Source organism: Podarcis liolepis (assembly GCF_965112155.1).
Source record: "Podarcis liolepis genome assembly, chromosome: 17".
In the NCBI taxonomy this organism is placed as follows: domain Eukaryota; kingdom Metazoa; phylum Chordata; class Lepidosauria; order Squamata; family Lacertidae; genus Podarcis; species Podarcis liolepis.
In genome coordinates, this window is record NC_139571.1 from 3,251,438 (window position 1) to 3,268,962 (window position 17,525).

The following is a 17,525-nucleotide window of genomic DNA, read 5'->3' on the forward strand; positions in this document are numbered from 1 at the left end:
TGGTGGGGAGTTATGTGCAGCTGGGGTTACCATATGCCCCAGATTGCAGCCCAGGTGGCAGGACCAAATCTGTCCATCATCCCAGTTACTGAAGGCAGCGCTACTGGAAGGACTTGGCCTGGGTCACAAATGCACCCACAGAGAGTACTGATACATACAGTGACCAGCCCACCTCCAGGTTGTCACAATAATATTAGGTGAGCACCCCTACAGTATACATTATTCCAACCCATAAAATAACAATGGCCATTTCAGAAGCCACTTGAAATAATATTTGACCTCCTGTTTAATAATGTGTTATGGATGCCCCCTCTTTTTTTATGGACACGCAAGTACCAAAACTGGCTAGATCTGCTTTGTCACCAAGAATTCTCTGGGGTCATAGTCTAGCTCAGGCTTTGCCTTGGCATCTATCACAAGCAACTGACAACTACGCTGAGGTGGGCGAGGTCCTTGGGAAAAGCCCTCAGTCCTCCGTTTAAGCCACCATGTTTCCTTTTGGGATCTGCAGAAACATCTTGCCCAGACCCAAATTGAGAATATGTCCAGCTTCTGGTCTTGTGCCTTCTTGCCCTCCCAGAGTGTGACTCCCAGTCCGAGACGGTGCCTCGCTCTGTTTCTGCGGTTCAACATGAGGAGCGCTTTACGCCACAGCGAGTGGGCCCAGTTGGCTGGCGGCGAGGTGAGCGTGGCAACAACCGGGGACTAGTGCCTCCCATTGTCCTGCCTGACAGGTGAGTGGCACACCTTGAAGGGAAGACCTGGGGAAGAGAGTGGCAATTGGCCCGTGTGAAGAGAGTTACTTACTCCTAAACTGTTAAGCTAGGTTTAATGAAATAAGCTGGAGAAGTGGAAGCATCAAGGTAGCTGGGGGTGAAGTCTTCCCAAAGTCCCCTCTGCTAATCAACCAAAGCACTGGATGAGTGCACTCCCTGGGTTGAGTGCTAGTGGGTCCCTAACCCTTCATCTCCCACTGCAGCCCCAGTTCATATCACTATATAGATATGGTAGCTCAGTGACAGAACTTTGCATGCAGAAAGAACCTGGTTGGATCCCTGGTCTCTCCAGGTCCCACCCAGAAGAGAACCATGTCTGTAATCTAGACAGCGGCGGTCAGTCCATGTAGACAATACTGACTGAGGTGGACCTTTGGTCTGATTCATTAAGAGGCAGCTCCCCTGTGTTCCTATGCTGTTGACACTGGGAACGCAAGGGAGGAGCTCCTTCTCAAAAGCCAGTAGAAGCCATGCGGGGCCTGGTCGAGATGAGGGATGTGGCTGGGGGGCAAAGAACTAAAGCTACATCCCTGCCCCCCCCGCCTAATATGCCACATTCTGGATTCCTCTCCCCTTTGACTGCAATTTACTTTGTAAAAAGCCACTTGCTAATTGCATGAATGGCGTCCTGCCTGAATGTTGGAGTGTCTCCACTCTTGGGCTGTTGTTGATGCCCCCCAGCAACTGCAGTTCACTTGTCTTATTTGGAAGAAGGGTTCATTCCCTCCCTCTTGGGGGCGGGTTTGCCAAAAGAAGTTTATGGAAATCTCTGGCACCATCAACTGTCCTATTACCACACCCTTCGTCTTTATCGTTTCTTTGGGGCTGTCCTACTATATATACAGCTCCTCATTGTTCCAGGCAGCTGGTTGTGACACCTTGTAAATGCTTTCCTGTTTTGGAAGGGAAACACTTTCCTTTGCTGAGGTGGCTCTTTTTACTGCTTTTGACAAAGAACGGCTGAAGCCACACAAGCAGGCTGCCAGTCACTAGCTAATATGCTGGACCACAGTATGCGGGTTCCTGTGGGTCACTTGTGGGATGAGAAGTGGCGCAAAACGTATGAGTCGTCTCAGCGGGACTACGCAGGGCCTCCCCTGCAGCACTGAAGCCATGCCTGGACTCAACTGCAGAATAGAAAGGAGCTATTTACAAGACAGGCCACGTTTACCACTGACCAATAACCGCAGCCTGTGGGGAAGGAAAAGGGTCTGTGGCTTCCCTCAGCCCAATTAAGGCTGATATGGATTTCCTTTGATTACTTTGCGGGTGAGTGGGAGCTGGGTTGCATTCTCCTCTCTGTATCATCGGAGTTCTGCATTTTGCCCAGAACCCACAAGTGCAGTTGTGAGTTAAAATGTGCCTGTCTCTTTAAGGAACCTTTTGACCTTGTTCCAAGAAGCAGCCTTTTACAGAGCTGAAGAGCTGTGATGTTCTGTGATGGTGCTGTGCCTGCCCTAGGCATGCAGGAGCCTGAGGTCATAGAGTCCTTAGGTGGCAGATTGGGCTGCATTGGTTCAGGCTGGGGGTGGGAAATGACATGAAGAAGAAGAAGAAGAAGAGGAAGAGGAAGAAGAAGAGATTGCAAGTAGAAAACTAACACAGAAGGCTGAGCTAGAACTTTTCTGCCTGCGGTCCTAGATTTTCACGTGCATGGAGTTCTTTTATGTGAGAGAATGTTTTTTAAAAGGCAAGTTCCTCCATTTGCAGCCTGAAGAAGCACAATCCAATCTACCACACTGGGACTCTAGGGCCCTTATTCTGCTGCCTCTATTTATTTAAAAAGTATACTGCCCTTAAATCATAAATTTCCTGGGTAGATCAACTAACAGAAACACTGAAAAGCAGTGCTTAATATGTTCGTGGCCCAGGGATCAAGGAGGAGAAATAGATTGGAGGTTAAAAGCCTGGTAAAAGCATAAAGGGGTTTGATATAGAAATATATTAGTGCAGGCACCAGGCGAGCCTCCCTGGGGTGAGAATTCCACCAGTGAGATGCTGCTACGAAAAAGATGCTCTCCTCAGGGGCCCTTGGTGGGTTTACCTGATACATAACCTCTGAGGCTGCTTGATGTGAGAGAAGGCAATCCCTCAAGTTTCCAGGTCCCAAGCCATGTGGGGCTTTGAAGGTAAGCACCAGCACTCAGCTGCATGTGTAGACCAAGATTCAGGAGGACTAATGGGCAACAGAGAGTCACAAAGGTACTGGAAACAGGTGCCCCATGATGCTCCTATATAGTGACCTTTTATTTCCAAGATTTATGTGCCATAATGAGGACTAGAGACTTAGGGTGCATACACAACAGACATGGAAAGTGCACAATTTCCTCCAAATAATCGTGGGAACTGTAGTTTGTTAAGGCTATTGGGAATTGTGGCTGTTGGCAGGGTAAACTACAGTTCCCATGATTCTTTGCAGGAAGCAATGGGCTTTAAATATATGATGTGTATGCTGTGTCAGAAGCTTGTTTGTTTTAAGAAAAATAAAAGGGCAGGGTCCTTACAGCAGTGGGAGTGCTGGGTAGATGCCCCTCTGTGCTGAATAGTTACTTCAGGACTCCCTGTTCCTCGTGGGTGGGCTAAGCAAAGTTAGTGTTTGCAGCTCCCCACTGTGGCTGTGCTCTGAGGACCTCTAGAAAGGTGACTGTGGGGAAGCACCGTAGGCTAGCTCGGGAGGAAAAATCCTCCCACCGGCTTTTTTTAACAAGTTTCTATTTCCCCCTGTCGCTTACCCTGGCAGCGAGAAACAATCTAGCCCCCGGAGTTCCAGGTTAGAGATTGACACGGGACCCTCTGTGGATGAGCCGCTCCCTGAACCCGCCAGCAGGTAGGAGAAGGTGTGGCAGACAGACCTCTTCCCAGGAAGTGGCAGCATCTCAGCGCTGGCTGCGTGGTGGAGGATGACGGCACCTGTAGGAACGGTTGCATTCCACCCCAGAGATGGCTGTGCCTGGGCACCTTGGGGCTGGACCCGTCTTATAAGCAGATGCTCTTTCTCTCTCTTTCCCAGGCTGCGGATGAATTCGGATGCGGGTGGTGGGGGTCGCCAGCGTGGTGGAGGGAGCAGCCCCATCCGCAAGCTGGCATCGCCCTTCATGGATGGGGGCCGCCTGTCCTTCCCCCTCCTGCAGCCTGCCCACTCCAGGACCTTTCACCCAACTGAAAGGTGAGAGCAATGAAGAAGAAAGCATGGGTAGGTGGGAGAAATTCCCCGTGGTTGCAAATGTACGTTAGATGGATAGCCATCTCTCCATGTATGATCTAGTTGAGATTCCTGCATTGCAGGGGCTGAACCTTCCAACTCTACAATTCTATGACTCTTGTATTACCAGATGTCAGGGACTGGCAGGGCTCTGAGGAGTGTGTAGCAGAGGCAGGGGGAGGGCTCAGCCATTTGTGGGCTTTTGTGCCTCCCACGAGGCAGCAGGAGTCGGGGCTGGAGGAAGGGGAAGAGGCTGAGCAGTTGGAGACAGGGGAGGAGGTGCAGAACACGCCAGGAGCAGAGGAAGAGACAGTTCCTGAGAGAGGTGGCTGGTAGAATCCCCAATCCCCTCCATCTTCTTCCCTGCTGTCTCCAAGGACCAGGAGGGGTTCGAAGAGGCAGGCACAGTGGCAACATCCATGTAGGAGAAGCCGCAGGCTGTTTGCACACATCCTGTCAGGCAAGAGTACCTAAGTTTGGGTGGAGATGTGGCCACCATTCTGCTCAACAGCTTGGAGCACTAGCCTGGGGAGGGGATGCCAGCTGCTTAGCCACCAGAAGCGTACGTGAGTGTTTGGTGCACCTTAGGAGATACCACAAGTTCATGATTTGTAATAAAGAATTAAACTGCTGTCTGTCTGTCCTCCTTCAGCTGGGTGTGCTCAGGGCATCAGAGCAGTGTGTGAGGCTGCTCTAGTAAGGTCCATGGGAAGCCCTTGCCCAGGGCAGAAGAGAAGTAGGTGGGTTGCTTCTCATTAGAATCATAGAATTGTAGAGCTGGATGGGACCTGAGGCTCACCTAGTCTAGCTTCCTGCAATGCCAGAATTGCCACTAAAGAATCCCTGATAGATGGCCATCCGAACTCTCTTTTGAACCTCTGCTCAGACTGCATTGATGATACCAGAGTGGCCTGGGATCTGGCCATGCAGAAGTGACTCCACCACTCTGGCAATGTAATAGTCGGGCCTTTGGTTAGATCTACAACCTATGCAGCAGGTGAGGTGGCAGAGTCTTGGAGTGGTAAAGTGACCGTAGGCATGAGATTCTCATGCTAGAATCAAACATAGGAAGAAGGCTTATAACAAGGAACACCACTGGTCCATCGAGTTCAGTATTGGCTACACTGACCGGCAGAAGCATTGCAGGATCCCTGGCGATGCTGAGGATTGCACCGGGAATTGCATGCAAAGCAGCTGCTCTGCCACTGAGCTGTGTCGCTGCCCCATGAATGCTTCCTTACACTAAAAAACAACAAAGCTCACTGCAAGTCGAAATCTAATATATATATATGGGAGAGCGTTCAAAAATGGTTTTCCTCTGTAGGCAGATTGAAATGGAACAGTCCATTCTGCCATCTCATTCTGCCACTGCTTGAGCGGATCCAGCCATAGGGATCCATTAGTAGGGAAAGAAGAATCAAATGAGCAGCAGAGGTGCAGGTAAGATGATGCTGGAAAGATCAGGGAGAATTTAGCAAAGTGAGTTTTATGCTGAAGAGAAACAGCTTGCTGAAAACATAAGGAATGCTGGTACAGACATCATAAGCCTTGTCAGAGCAGTGTCAGGAAAAAAGCAAAGGAGGTCGGCAGTATTTGAGTTTGTATGGAACAGTGATCCAGAATAGAAGTAAAGGCATCTTACCTCTGTTAATCTGTTCCTGTATTGCACAAAGATAAGGAATGTCCCTCCATAGATTTATAGTGTGTGTAGCCTGATAGTGCTTGCACTCCCTCTCTCTCTCTCTCTCTCTCTTCCTCTCTCTTACACTTGTCATTGTGGTTAGAGAAGTAATGTGCAAAATGCAAAGGCACCTTAAGTCTCTAGCATACTCTTCCCCCAAGGAAATGTGCCCTGTGACCCTGCCCATAACTTCCCATCACTCTGGGAAACAGAAGCGCAGAACAACATAGCTGAGAGGCAAGCAGAGAAGTGCAGAGATTTAACTATGTGGACTAGAATCCTGATGATGCAGTTGGGGACAATAGGAGGTCTTAAATTTAATACTCTCTTCTGTTCCGTTTGCTCTGCCCCAGGCCAGAAGTTAGCCCACGGCCCTGGGGAGTCAACAGCTCAGAGAGGCAGGGGCCGATGGAGAAACGGGTGGAAATAGATAAGGTAAAGTGCCAATCATTTTCTCTCTTTCTCCTCATAGAACATTTCTGCTGCCTCTGCAGTTCCTCTCCCCCTCCCCCACCTGCCCTGCTCCCTCACCAGTCTTTTTCTCTATTTCTCAATTTTCAGGAGGTTGCCAGAAATATGGATTCTGTGTTCAAGGAACTTCTTGGAAAAACCTCTGGCTTGAAGCACATGGGGGCTGACGATGCCCTCACCCACCCTGAGCAGCCAGAGCCCCCAAAGGGCACCCCCGCTGGCAAGAAGGGAGCCATCCCTGCCAAAACGGTCTCTTCGAACAGGGTGCTCCTGCGGGGCAGAGGGGTCTTCAAATCCTCTGGGAACGGAGAGTGAGCCAGACTTGGGGTGGGGGGGAGTGTCCCCAACATGTCTTGCCCAATACTGTGATAATCTTCCCCTTCCCATTCATCTTCTGAATACCAACTCAGGGCAGATGTGTGAGTGTCTCTCTCTCTCTCCTGTTACAAAACAATTTGGGAGGGTGGCGATCTGATTTTTATGGGAGTTTAATTTCAAGCCAAATGCGTTAAGCGGAAATTGCTATCCAGTGTCCTTGTGCACCCTGGAGGCGAGTCTGGAAGTTTTAATGTTGTGGATTCGGGTGGGGGTGTGTCGGGGGTGGGGGTGGGGAGCTGCTTTAAACATATGGCAACTTTTAGGACTGTCTGCCCCCACCCGTTCCGCCTCTCCTCTGCTACCCATGGTTTGCACTTGGATTTGCATGTGAAAGTGGTGAGGTGGGGGACCAGGATTCCTTTGGATCTGTTCTTGGCTAAGGGCGGGTGGGGTGGGGGGGCTAATAGTGACTAGTGTGGGTTACAATGCAAGGGGTTGAAAAGGAGGATTCTCTCTCTTGTATGTGTGTTCTGTTCCTGACATGATTCACACAAGCCCTGGCCAGCTGTGTTCTCTTCTTCCCTCGCTTCCCAAACCCCGAAATGTATCCCTTGGTGCTTCTCACATTTGTCTGGATTTGTAAAACTCTCCCCCCCCCCCCGCTGTCCCCGGTGCAACCTCATCCCTGTGCGCATCACCCTTTTACATTGGGGCAATAAGTAAGGGGACATAGTTGGGGGAGCGCATCCATGTGCCAATGTTTCCCTTGCATTCAAGGAAGGTCTACTTTGTTCCTCTCTCTCCTTTTTTAAAATAAAAAGTCTGAGCTGCTCAGTATTAATCAGGGCTGTGTGTAACTCTAGGCTTTAAAATTCTGTGCCAAGAAAAGCTGAATTCTTCAACCTGTATAAATTATGCAAATCAAGCAAACTTGCGTGGAGTCTCTTTCATAACTTATTCTGCTTGGGCTAGTCAAAAAGAGGGGGAAGCATCCGTACAGCGCTCTGAGATTCCACCCCATGGAAATCTTACTAAGCCACTCCTGTGGCTTCTAAAATATCAACAGGCTTTGGACCACACACTTTCAAGCATATCTTTGCAGCCATTAAGGCTAGAAACCTGCTTTAATATTTTTTTTATTAAAAAATACAGCTGAGATTCTCAGGAAGTGGAATTTGGTGCCCAGTACCACATCCTGTGCCTTTTTGGTTCTCTCACAGAATCACAGCATACACACAGCCCTGGTATTGATTCTCTTCTCCATTACCAGAAACAATTCTGTACTGTGATCTCCCCCTGCTGTCTCTTGCAATAAACTGGATTTGTAAACTCTCCGCAGATAGCACCCTCCAGTCGGAATTTTTTTATGGAATAAACACGGCACTGAAGGATCTCTTGGGCTTTATTTTAATACAATGCAATTTTGTTTTTGTTTCTTTTAACAAAAGGAAAATAGTCACCTTTCTTTTCAAAGCAGGAATTGACACTAGTGGCTGAACTTGGGTTTTTGTAACTGTGCAGTTGCCACAGTGCTGCTGTTTCCCCTGTTTGGAAAAAGAAGTGTTGAAAGGCTGTCCCTGACGGCACACCGCAGCTTCAAAGGGACGAGAGAATAGATGGATGAAACCTTATGTCTTGTGACTGTCGGTCCTAGGAGAGGATGGAGCTAATCACAACATGAGACATGATGCTTTAATTCTGTACACAAAGGAATTCATACTGCGGCACACTGTGAGACAGAGGGCTGCTTCGTGGGGGCAGAAATAGACAGATGCATGACCCATAGGGCATATCCTACTCAGAACGCCTGCCATGCCAGCCTAATTGATGAGGTTTCTGTCGTGTGTGTGTGTTTAGGGGCTATTATTTGGATTTCCCATTCCAGACCACCACTTTGTCTTGGCATGTGGAGGACAGGGAATTAGAGGAATAGCTCCACCAGCCGGAAGCTCCCACCTAGATCAGGCCTCTAGCTGGAGGAAGGCAAACCCCGGAGTCCTGTCCTGGTCCCAAACAGAGCCTCAGTCCTTGGCACGTTCCTTGCGCAGGGCCACTCGGAGGTCACCGCAGACCTTCCCCACAGCTTCGAAGAGCGGGTCGCAGAAGGTGCGTATGCAGAGGGCATAGCAGCGCCCACAGCACTGCACCTCTATAAAGTAGCTCTTGATGCAAGGCATGGCTCCCCAGATGTGGCAGAAGGAAATGCAGGCAAAGAGGAAGCCCCAGAGCAGGGCGAGGGGTACGCCCAGGGCCCCCGACAGAATCCGGTAACACCAGTACTTGCTGACAGTAAAAGTGGTGTTGCTCGCCTTCCACACCCCGTCAAAACTGTGCGTGCCCTCTGGCTCAGCAATCACATCTTCAAAGTCCACCTGACAAAGTAGGGAAAAAAGCCATGAGTCAGGCAGGGCTTAATTTTAACCAGGATATGAATTTTAGAAAGTCTTGTTGAGCATCTCTGCCTCTGGGGGAGCTGCAACCAGCCTTGCACATCTGGGTCCTAGCGTGTGATGGATGAGTGCTCTTTGCCCTTAGCTAGACATTTCACACAGCTGCATGTCACAAAATGGCCAGGCCAAAGCAGCTTCTGGTATGGAATGGCTATGAGCAGAGAGACAGCAAGAGACGGTGCTTGCTGAAAATCCCCTCCCCAAAGCCGTTGTTCCTCTTGGTGAAGCTCTAAGCCTGTGCTCACCCTCACAGACATTTGTCTTCTACCCTATGTGGGGAGTTGCAGTCGTCAGGATAGGGTTACGCAACCTCCCATCCCAGCTGCTTCAGTACTCCAAGCTGTTCCACACAGGAAGCTGCCTCCCCCCCCCCCCCCGACAAGTGGCCAACTATGCATCCTAGATTAGAGAAAGTGTGAATTTACAGACTGCTTTTAATGGTTGGGAGCTGTCCAGGTTCTGCCAAGAAGGGCAGGGTTGGTGTGCAATTGTACCTTGGAAGCTGAACGGAATCCGTTCCAGAAATCCGATTGACTTTCAAAACATTCGGAAACCAAAGCGCAGCTTCTAATTGGCTGCAGGAAGCTCCTGCAGCCAATCAGAAGGCCGGTTGGACGTTGGGGTTCCAAAGAACGTTCGCTAACCAGAACACTCACTTCCCGGTTTGTGGCGTTCAGGAGTCAAAACGTTTGAGTACCAAGGCGTTCGGGATCCAAGGTATGACTGTATTTTAAATCCTGAGCAAAAGTCAGATTAAAATGTAAAGAGATGAGAGCAGACTTCCCAAATGTAGAGCAACGTGATCAGCATTAAGTGGATTAAACATGAGCATTATCCTTCCAGTGCCATTTTCTTTCTTCTTCTTTCCAATCTGTCCTTTTTATAGCCTTGTTAGCTTCCTTGAACGGTGGGATAACCACCCGTTGACAGAGTCATAAAGCTAAAAAGAGAATTGCATCCAGATCTACTTCTGAGGGCCAAACATGGAACACAGAGAGAGGAGGCTTTGCTTCCCCACTGCAGCTGGAATGAACAGACACACACACACACAAACACACACAGCTTGGAGCCTTGGGCAGTACAATAAAAAAACACCACACCACTTACCTGGTCACCTATGGGGAGTGAGAATTGCCATGAGGTGACCTGTAAGACTGGAAGCACTTGCATATGGAAAGAGATTGCTTCCTTCTCTTTTCCAGGCTATACATGGGCTAGTAAAATTCATGAACCCACAGCATTACTGACCATGTCCTTGTCAGTGCACACCACACATTAAAGCACATGGTTTTCCCTGCAAAGCAGTGCTTTTTTCTGGAGGTACTCAAAGGTATGCAGTCCTGGCACCTCTTTTTTCTAGAAGAAAAGCACTGCCCAGAACAATCCTGGCCACCAATTGCCAGTTCCTACCTGTGAACTCCCATGAGCCTCTGGTGCTTGGGAGAAATGAACGCGGATGTGGGTCTGAGTTACAGAAATAGCCACCACTCTGAATTTTTTGGTGGTGACCAATTCTTTCTAAAGATGAACTAGGAGGAAGCGACTGCCACTATGGGCTGAAGGACTGTTCCAGCTGCCTTTGAGATCTCCCATTCACTCTCCTGTTTTAATTCTATTCCACAAAAACATTATTTCGTGTTTATGGAAATTTTAGCTGTAGGTAGCTTTGCAGTCCTGCACCTGAGGCTCATGTCTTTGAAATAAATGCAGTGAGGGTGTCAGCTAAGGCATCTGCGTTCTGTTTCCGGCTTGGTGAGAGGTCCAGTACATTGGCCATTTTCTCTCACTGCCCTTAGGCCACAAACTGCCTCCTACCTCTTTCTCCCTCCCTCTTCAAATCCTTTTCACAGCCCAACCTTTTCTGCGAAGACCTAGCTGACTCTTCCTCCCCTGCCGTGCCATCTTCACTCCAGCTGCCCCAAAGCCATCCCTTGGCGACTAAGGGCTCATCCACACTTCGGCTTGTCCTGTGCCGAGAAAGCAATGGGTCTGGGTGGTTGTCCTGCACCTTTCCCAGGGAAAGCCACTCTAAATCGGAGCAAATGGCAATCCGCAGAAAACCCAAGCTTCCTTTTGCTCCAATTGAGTGCTAAAGAGCAGGGGAAAGCAGCGGCACAAGAGGAAGTATGGATCAGCCCTAACTGTCCACAAGGACGTTGTTCTGAAACAAATATAAGCATTGAACGGACAGCAGCATTCGCTCAATGGCCATATCCACCCAGACGCAGGGCTCAGCCACACCTCTGAGGTCCTAAACCTGCCCTTTACTGCTGTAACCTGATTGACGTTTGTTCCAATTCAGCAGTAAAGAGTGGGCTTTCCCGGGAAAAGCAGCAGAACAAAAGAAAAACCTCTCGGATCAAGGGAAGTGTGGGTGAGCCCACAGACGAAAGGATTCTTGGAGAAACTACTCTCTTTCCCTGTAGCAAATTGCAACAGACGTTGGGCTTTTGTTTGTATCTCAGTTGGTGAAGTGCTTCATGGATCGAGTGCAGAAGAGCTTCTGCTGTTTGTACTGGAAGGAGAAAGGGCTTTAAAGAGACCTTTGCCTGGGTCTCTCCTCAGGAGAAGGAGGGAAAGGGTGGGTCAGTGCTGGGACCCAAATGGGAAGCAGCCGAGGGCCACATTTGGCCCTAAACAGCCACTGACCTATTCTTCATCTAAGTAACTGCATTTGCTGCTCATCACTACCCATCCCTATTCTTATGTTCTTGCCTTGCTCTCTCTCTCTCTCTCTCTCTCTCTATATATATATATATATATATATAATGAACAACAACATTAAAGTCCTGCCTTTCTGCCACAATACTCAAGGCGCTTTTAGATTGTATGTTCCGTGGGGCACATATGCCACTCTCCCTTTTTTAAGGGGAGTTTTGTGCCATAGCAGAGATGAGCAGAAGGTTGATCAGGATCTGCAGGTATTACAGTAGGTCCCAATTGTTTTCACAACAGCAGCAACCCACCCACCCACCCCAGAGAGGCTGGTGAAACGAAGAAAGCTTGCCAAGGAAAGGAGGGATGGATCTTCTGCCTGAAAGGGCTGTGAGCTCAATTCTGGCACTGAAAACAAGCTCCTCAGAGGAGCACTGTCCCTTAATCTCCCCCTCTCTTCACAACTTTTGCACCCGGCTCCCGCTTGTGGACTTTAGGGTTCTGGGGAGGTGGGTGGGGGACAAAGCACATCCCTCAAGTTTTAAGTCTCGCTTGGTGCACAAATGAATATCGTAAGGGGGAGGGTAGAGAGCACACTCTGCTTTCTTTAAGTTACTGCAAAGGAGCATTGGTGCTATCTGCAGAAGGAATTTTCTCTTTTGTTGCTGGGCTATTTTTGAAAGCTTTGCCCACCCCCCACCTCCTCGCTCCATCTGCTCTCAGTCTAAAGGGAACTTCATCATTTTGCATCCTCAGGAGTGTACTTCTTTCTGCCATTAAAATAGGAATGCTCTCACCTTTACCACTTCTTGGTTGATCTGCTTGGGGTCTCTTTCCACCAGATCTATCTCTTTGGTGAGGGGGTCCCGGGAGTCTATCTTCCCCAGGGTCACTTCTTCTTCTTCTTCTTCCTCTCTTCCTCCTCCTTGCTGGGCCATGGCTCCAGGCCGTTCCCTGCTTAGCTCCTTTCCCTCTGAAGAGCGCCAGCCAGTTGTCACTGGCTGTCAGGATGGAGCTCCCTCTCCCCACCTGCTGACTCCGTCTGGACTGCCATCCACAGATAGGGGAGTCTGTTCTGAAAATAGTCTGCTTCAAAGCCAGAATGCATCTGCCTCTAGGGTAGGGCAGAGGTTTTTTTTGGTAAGGCTTAGTATAGTTTATGGTATAGTTAATGGCTCTATCCCTTTTTTATTTCATAGCATAAAATAATTGCAATAGAATGTTGCTATGAAGGGTCTCTGTCCAGGGTCCATCCAGCTGAAAAGAACTATCCAGGTGGCAGCCAGGATTTCAGAAAAAAATTAAAGGGTATCTGTCATTTCTGGGTCACCTATATCTTGTTAAAATGGAAAATATCTCTCCTCCCTTTTTCTTTTGCTCCTGATTACAGCACAGGGAAACTAATCACATTAAATGTTAAAGGACAGAGGACCCATAGATTAGATTACTGCACTGCATTAAACACGGGACTGCCTCTGAAGAAAGTTCAGAAACTTCAGCTGGTGCTGAATTCAGCAGCCTGGCTGCTCTGGACAGGATGGTTTGAGCACATAAGGTTGATCCTGGTCTGACTGCACTGACTGCCAGTTAGTTTCCGGGTTCAGTTCAAAATGCTGATTTTGACCTATAAAGCCTTAAAAGTCTTAGGATTGCAATATCTCAAGGGCCAACTCTCCCCATATGAGGTCATCATATGAGGCCCTTTTTTGTGTGCCTCCTCTGTGAGAGGTCCACGAGACGGGTCTTTTCTGTGGTGGCTCCTTGCTGACACCATCATTATATATCTTTAGGTGCAAAGCAGCTGCTTGCTTCTGCAACCAGGCCTTTGGCCTTTGAGAAGTGAAGTAATTGAAGAGAATTTAAAGTAAGAAGGTGGAAGCCTTGTTGTCCATGGTGTGCTCTCTGCAATGCATTAAACACGGGGCTGCCTCAGAAACTTCAGCTGGTGCTGAATTCAGCTACAGCAAAGGCAGCATTTTTCCACCTCTGCCGTGCTAAGCAGTTGGTCCTTTACCTTTCCCGCCCTGATCTTGCCACTCTGATCCACGCGACTGTCACCTCCAGGCTTGATTATTGTAATTTGCTCTACATGGGGCTGCCCTTGAGACTGACCCAGAAACTCCAGCGGGTGCAGAATGCTGTGGTGAGGCTCCTTATGGGGGGGTCCTTGCCACAGGACCACATTCATCCAGTGCTTTACCAGCTGCACTGGCTCCCGGTGGAGTACAGGGTCAGGTTTAAGGTGCTGGTTTTAACCTTTAAAGCCCTATGCGGCCTCTTACTTATGGGACTACCTTTCCTGGTATGTCCCGTGGAGGACCTTATGGTCCACAAATAATAGCACCTTGGAGGTCCCGGGCATCAAGGAGGTTAGGCTGGCCTTGACCAGGCCTGGTGGAATGCTCTGTCGCAAGAGACCAGGGCCCTGCGGGACTTGACATGTCTCCGCAGGGCCTGCAAGACGGAGCTGTTCGGCCGGGCCTTTGGTTGGGTCCCAGTCTGACCCCCCTCTTTCTACAAGACCTTCATGGAAGTGGCCTCTCTAACTCTTCCCACCGGCCCATATAAGACCAGCACAACATTCAACATTTCCCCTGCGGTTCATTATTGTGGAACACAAACATAAAGCATATTTTTTACATGTCTTTCATGTGTAACCTTTGGAAGTGCTTTGGTAAAAATGTCCGCAATTTGATTGTCACCTGGAACATATAGGTAAAGGTAAAGGTACCCCTGCCTGTACGGGCCAGTCGTGTCCAACTCTAGGGTTGTGCGCCCATCTCACTTAAGAGGCCGGGGGCCAGCGCTGTCCGGAGACACTTCCGGGTCACGTGGCTAGCGTGACGAAGCTGCTCTGGCGGGCCAGCACCAGCGCAGCACATGGAAACGCCGTTTACCTTCCCGCTATAAAGCGGTACCTATTTATCTACTTGCACTTAAGAGTGCTTTCGAACTGCTAGGTGGGCAGGAGCTGGGACCGAACGACGGGAGCTCACCCCGCCATGGGGATTCGAACCGCCGACCATACGATCGGCAAGTCCTAGGCGCTGAGGTTTTACCCACAGCGCCACCCGCGTCCCCACCTGGAACATATTGAAATACAATTATTTTGTCAGCAATTAGTTTCTTTACAAACTGTAAATGTAATCTTAAGACTAGTGCACTGCGTATTGGTCTCTGAACACAGGATAGCGAGTCTGCTCTGGGAATCAAGGTAACTTTTTACTGGTAGTGTTACTTGCATCTGTAGATCTGCAAATACTTGCAGATACCATTTTATATCACAAATGGCCTGAATGCATGCACATAATTCACTCTCTGTTGTGGAGGGACAAATAATAGTTTGTGTCTGGGACTTCCATTCAAATGGACATCCGTTATAACAGAACCCCATACCAGACACACCCCTGCAATTATTTTGTTCCACTGCATGAGATGCATCGCAGAAAATTTCAAAACCTTTGTCAATACTTGACGTAAACTGCAATCTATAATGTTTACAATGTTGAAGGTATGTTACAACGCTCTTAAGAGCAGAGAAGCATTGCGTAGTGGGCTTTTCCACAAATTTTGCTAGAACGTGAAAAGCATAAGTTATATCTGGTCTCGAGATTCTTTGAATGAAATTTAGCTTGCCTATAGCAGAATGATACAAAGTTTTGTTAGGAAACCACACACCATAGGTATTTTCTTCCCATTTGCATTTTTTAAACATAACATTTCAATAAGATCATCAATTTTTACAGTTTGATGAACCAGAAAAGATCAATTTTTGCCTTTCTCAATTTGCATGGATAAGTAATTTTTAGCTATGCCTAATTCTACCACATCAAATTTGTTCTGTAACTGTGATACTGCCTGTTCATATTCCTGTTTAGTTTTTGTAGAAATTAACACATCATCTACATACACACATATTTTTGTTACAGTTTGCCCTTTCCTTTATAAACACACAATTGCCTGCTTTTCCTTGTGAAAAACCAATATCCAGCCATTCTTTTGCTAAAGTTTGGTGCTAATTCCTTCCACTTTGGTGCAGACCATAAAGGCTGTGTACACAATACATTTAAAGCTCATTATTTCCCCCACAGAATCTTGGGAACCGTAGTTTAAGGGTGCTGGGAATTGTATCTTTGTGAGGGGTAAACTACAGATCCCAAGATTCTGTGGGGGAAATAATGGGCTTTCAATGTGCTATAAATGTATGGGGTGCCTGCAGCCTTACATTGTGGACAGTGACCATTCCCAAAAACCACTTGTGTTGATTACACACCTTGGCACCTTGGCATCTGTAAGGCAATTTTCACATAGTGTGATAAAAATCTATCATGCTGGTTCAGTTCACAAGTGACAGAAGCAAGTGGCGTGAGACTCTCAATGAACTGTAATTCAACAGTGTCGTTGCAGTCTCTTTTAAAAGTTGTTTTTTTCTATTATGACCAACTTAAGATCAGCTTGTAGATAGTGTCCTAGGAGACACCTACAAGTACCTTGTACTTCACAGGGTTACTGTTAGGTCAGGTGTGTCGGAGATCATACAGCCAATCTAAAGTCAGTGGACCAAAACAGTAACAGATGACCCGATTGGGGGGGGGGGGCAGCTGCTCTAAGAACTGCTGCTAAAGCTGCTACCAGCAGTGTTAAAAGTCTGCATCACTAGAGATGGGGGAGAAATCTGATTCTGTTCACATTTAAAGGTGAACTTAAAAAATCTGTACTTTTTGAAACATCTGAACCAAATCCTTTGAAACTCACACTTCTCTGGATTTTGGAATGCAGTGCTGCTGTCAATATTGTTGTTGACATCCGTCTGTCTTGAGAGACAATGGAGTGTGCCTCCAGGGGTGAAGAGGAACCGCTGTGTTGGCAGCACTGAAGTGACCTCCCTGGGGCACAAGCCTGGGCAGGGTGTCTGGAGGTCCCAGGCTGCCCAGGATCACTGGTGTGGTCCAAAGGAAAGCAGAGCAAGACGTTTGGCACCAGCTTGGCCGCAGGAGTTGCTGGAAGGAGGCATACAAGGCAGCGGCGTAGCGTGAGTTGTCAGCACCCGGGGCAACGCAAGTAATTTGCGCCCCCTAACCCGGGGCAAGGCAAGTAATTTGCGCCCCCCCAACCCCTAACCTGCGAGTTGCCGCTGGCGCTGCCGCGCAAACAACGCTGCTTGCCCGGAGGAGGATGGAGGCAGAAGCAGCCGCCGCCTGTGGCTGGGCCGAGGGGATGGCGGCGGCGGCAGGGTGCAGAGGCTGCCCGTGCCCGGCCAGGCGTCGGCGGCGGCGGCGGCGCTGCTGCCGCGGCTGCTCCTCCTGCGAGCAGTGAGCGGAGCGCAGCCACAGCGACGGCGGGGGACGCGCGCGCTAGGGCGCAAGGCTGGCGGTGGCAGCGGGGAGCCCGGCGGAGGAAGGAACTTGTCCCTTCCCTCTGGACTCGCGCCCCCCCAGATGTTGCGCCCGGTGCGGTCGGCACCCCTGGCACCCCCCACGCTACGCCACTGATACAAGGCACCATCCAACCAGTCCAGATTTGTCCTACAGCTGAGGGGGAGGCAGTGAAGAGGCCCCACGCAGTGTGCCCCAGACCCATGGGTGGCTCGCCCTGCCCCTGGCTGCAAGACGCGCGCACCACACCAGGCACCCGAACGGCTAGCTACGGTATGTTACTGGTGAGAGGCTGCCAGCTCTGCAGGCAAGGGGTGGCATAACTGGGCTCCTGAGCACCACAGGGGTGCCGCAGAAAGAATGTTGTTGGTTAAGAAGAAGAGAAGAAGAGTTTGGATTTGATATCCCGCTTTATCACTACCCGAAGGAGTCTCAAAGCGGCTAACCATCTCCTTTCCCTTCCTCCCCCACAACAAACACTCTGTGAGGTGAGTGAGGCTGAGAGACTTCAAAGAAGTGTGACTAGCCCAAGGTCACCCAGCAGCTGCATGTGGAGGAGCGGAGACGCGAACCCGGTTACCCAGATTATGAATCTAC

The 17,525-nt window shown here is 49.2% G+C and overlaps 2 protein-coding genes across 6 annotated transcripts in view; one reads left to right on the plus strand and one right to left on the minus strand.

Annotated features, from left to right (window-relative positions):
* The window catches only part of ARHGAP4 (Rho GTPase activating protein 4), a 42,779-nt gene extending 34,940 nt beyond the window's left edge, over positions 1–7,839 (plus strand). For 3 of the 5 annotated variants that reach the window (XM_083482792.1, XM_083482793.1, XM_083482795.1), the window contains 5 exons: positions 581–734; positions 3,517–3,603; positions 3,787–3,942; positions 6,013–6,094; positions 6,221–7,839. In XM_083482792.1, the coding sequence (XP_083338918.1) occupies positions 581–734; positions 3,517–3,603; positions 3,787–3,942; positions 6,013–6,094; positions 6,221–6,445 (704 nt within the window). In that variant the 3' untranslated portion in view covers positions 6,446–7,839. Of the gene's footprint in view, positions 1–580; positions 2,445–3,516; positions 3,605–3,786; positions 3,943–6,012; positions 6,095–6,220 lie in introns of those variants that run through there. The other 2 variants (XM_083482794.1, XR_014520726.1) reach the window with 2 other exon arrangements.
* Positions 7,833–12,605, minus strand: LOC310696821 (caveolin-3-like). The gene is made up of 2 exons (XM_083482863.1): positions 12,351–12,605; positions 7,833–8,820 (listed from the first exon to the last, which is right to left on the minus strand). The coding sequence occupies exons 1-2, from the start codon at positions 12,489–12,491 to the stop codon at positions 8,470–8,472; spliced, it is 492 nt and encodes a 163-aa protein (XP_083338989.1). The 5' UTR covers positions 12,492–12,605; the 3' UTR covers positions 7,833–8,469.
* Between the last annotated feature and the right edge of the window lie 4,920 nt (positions 12,606–17,525).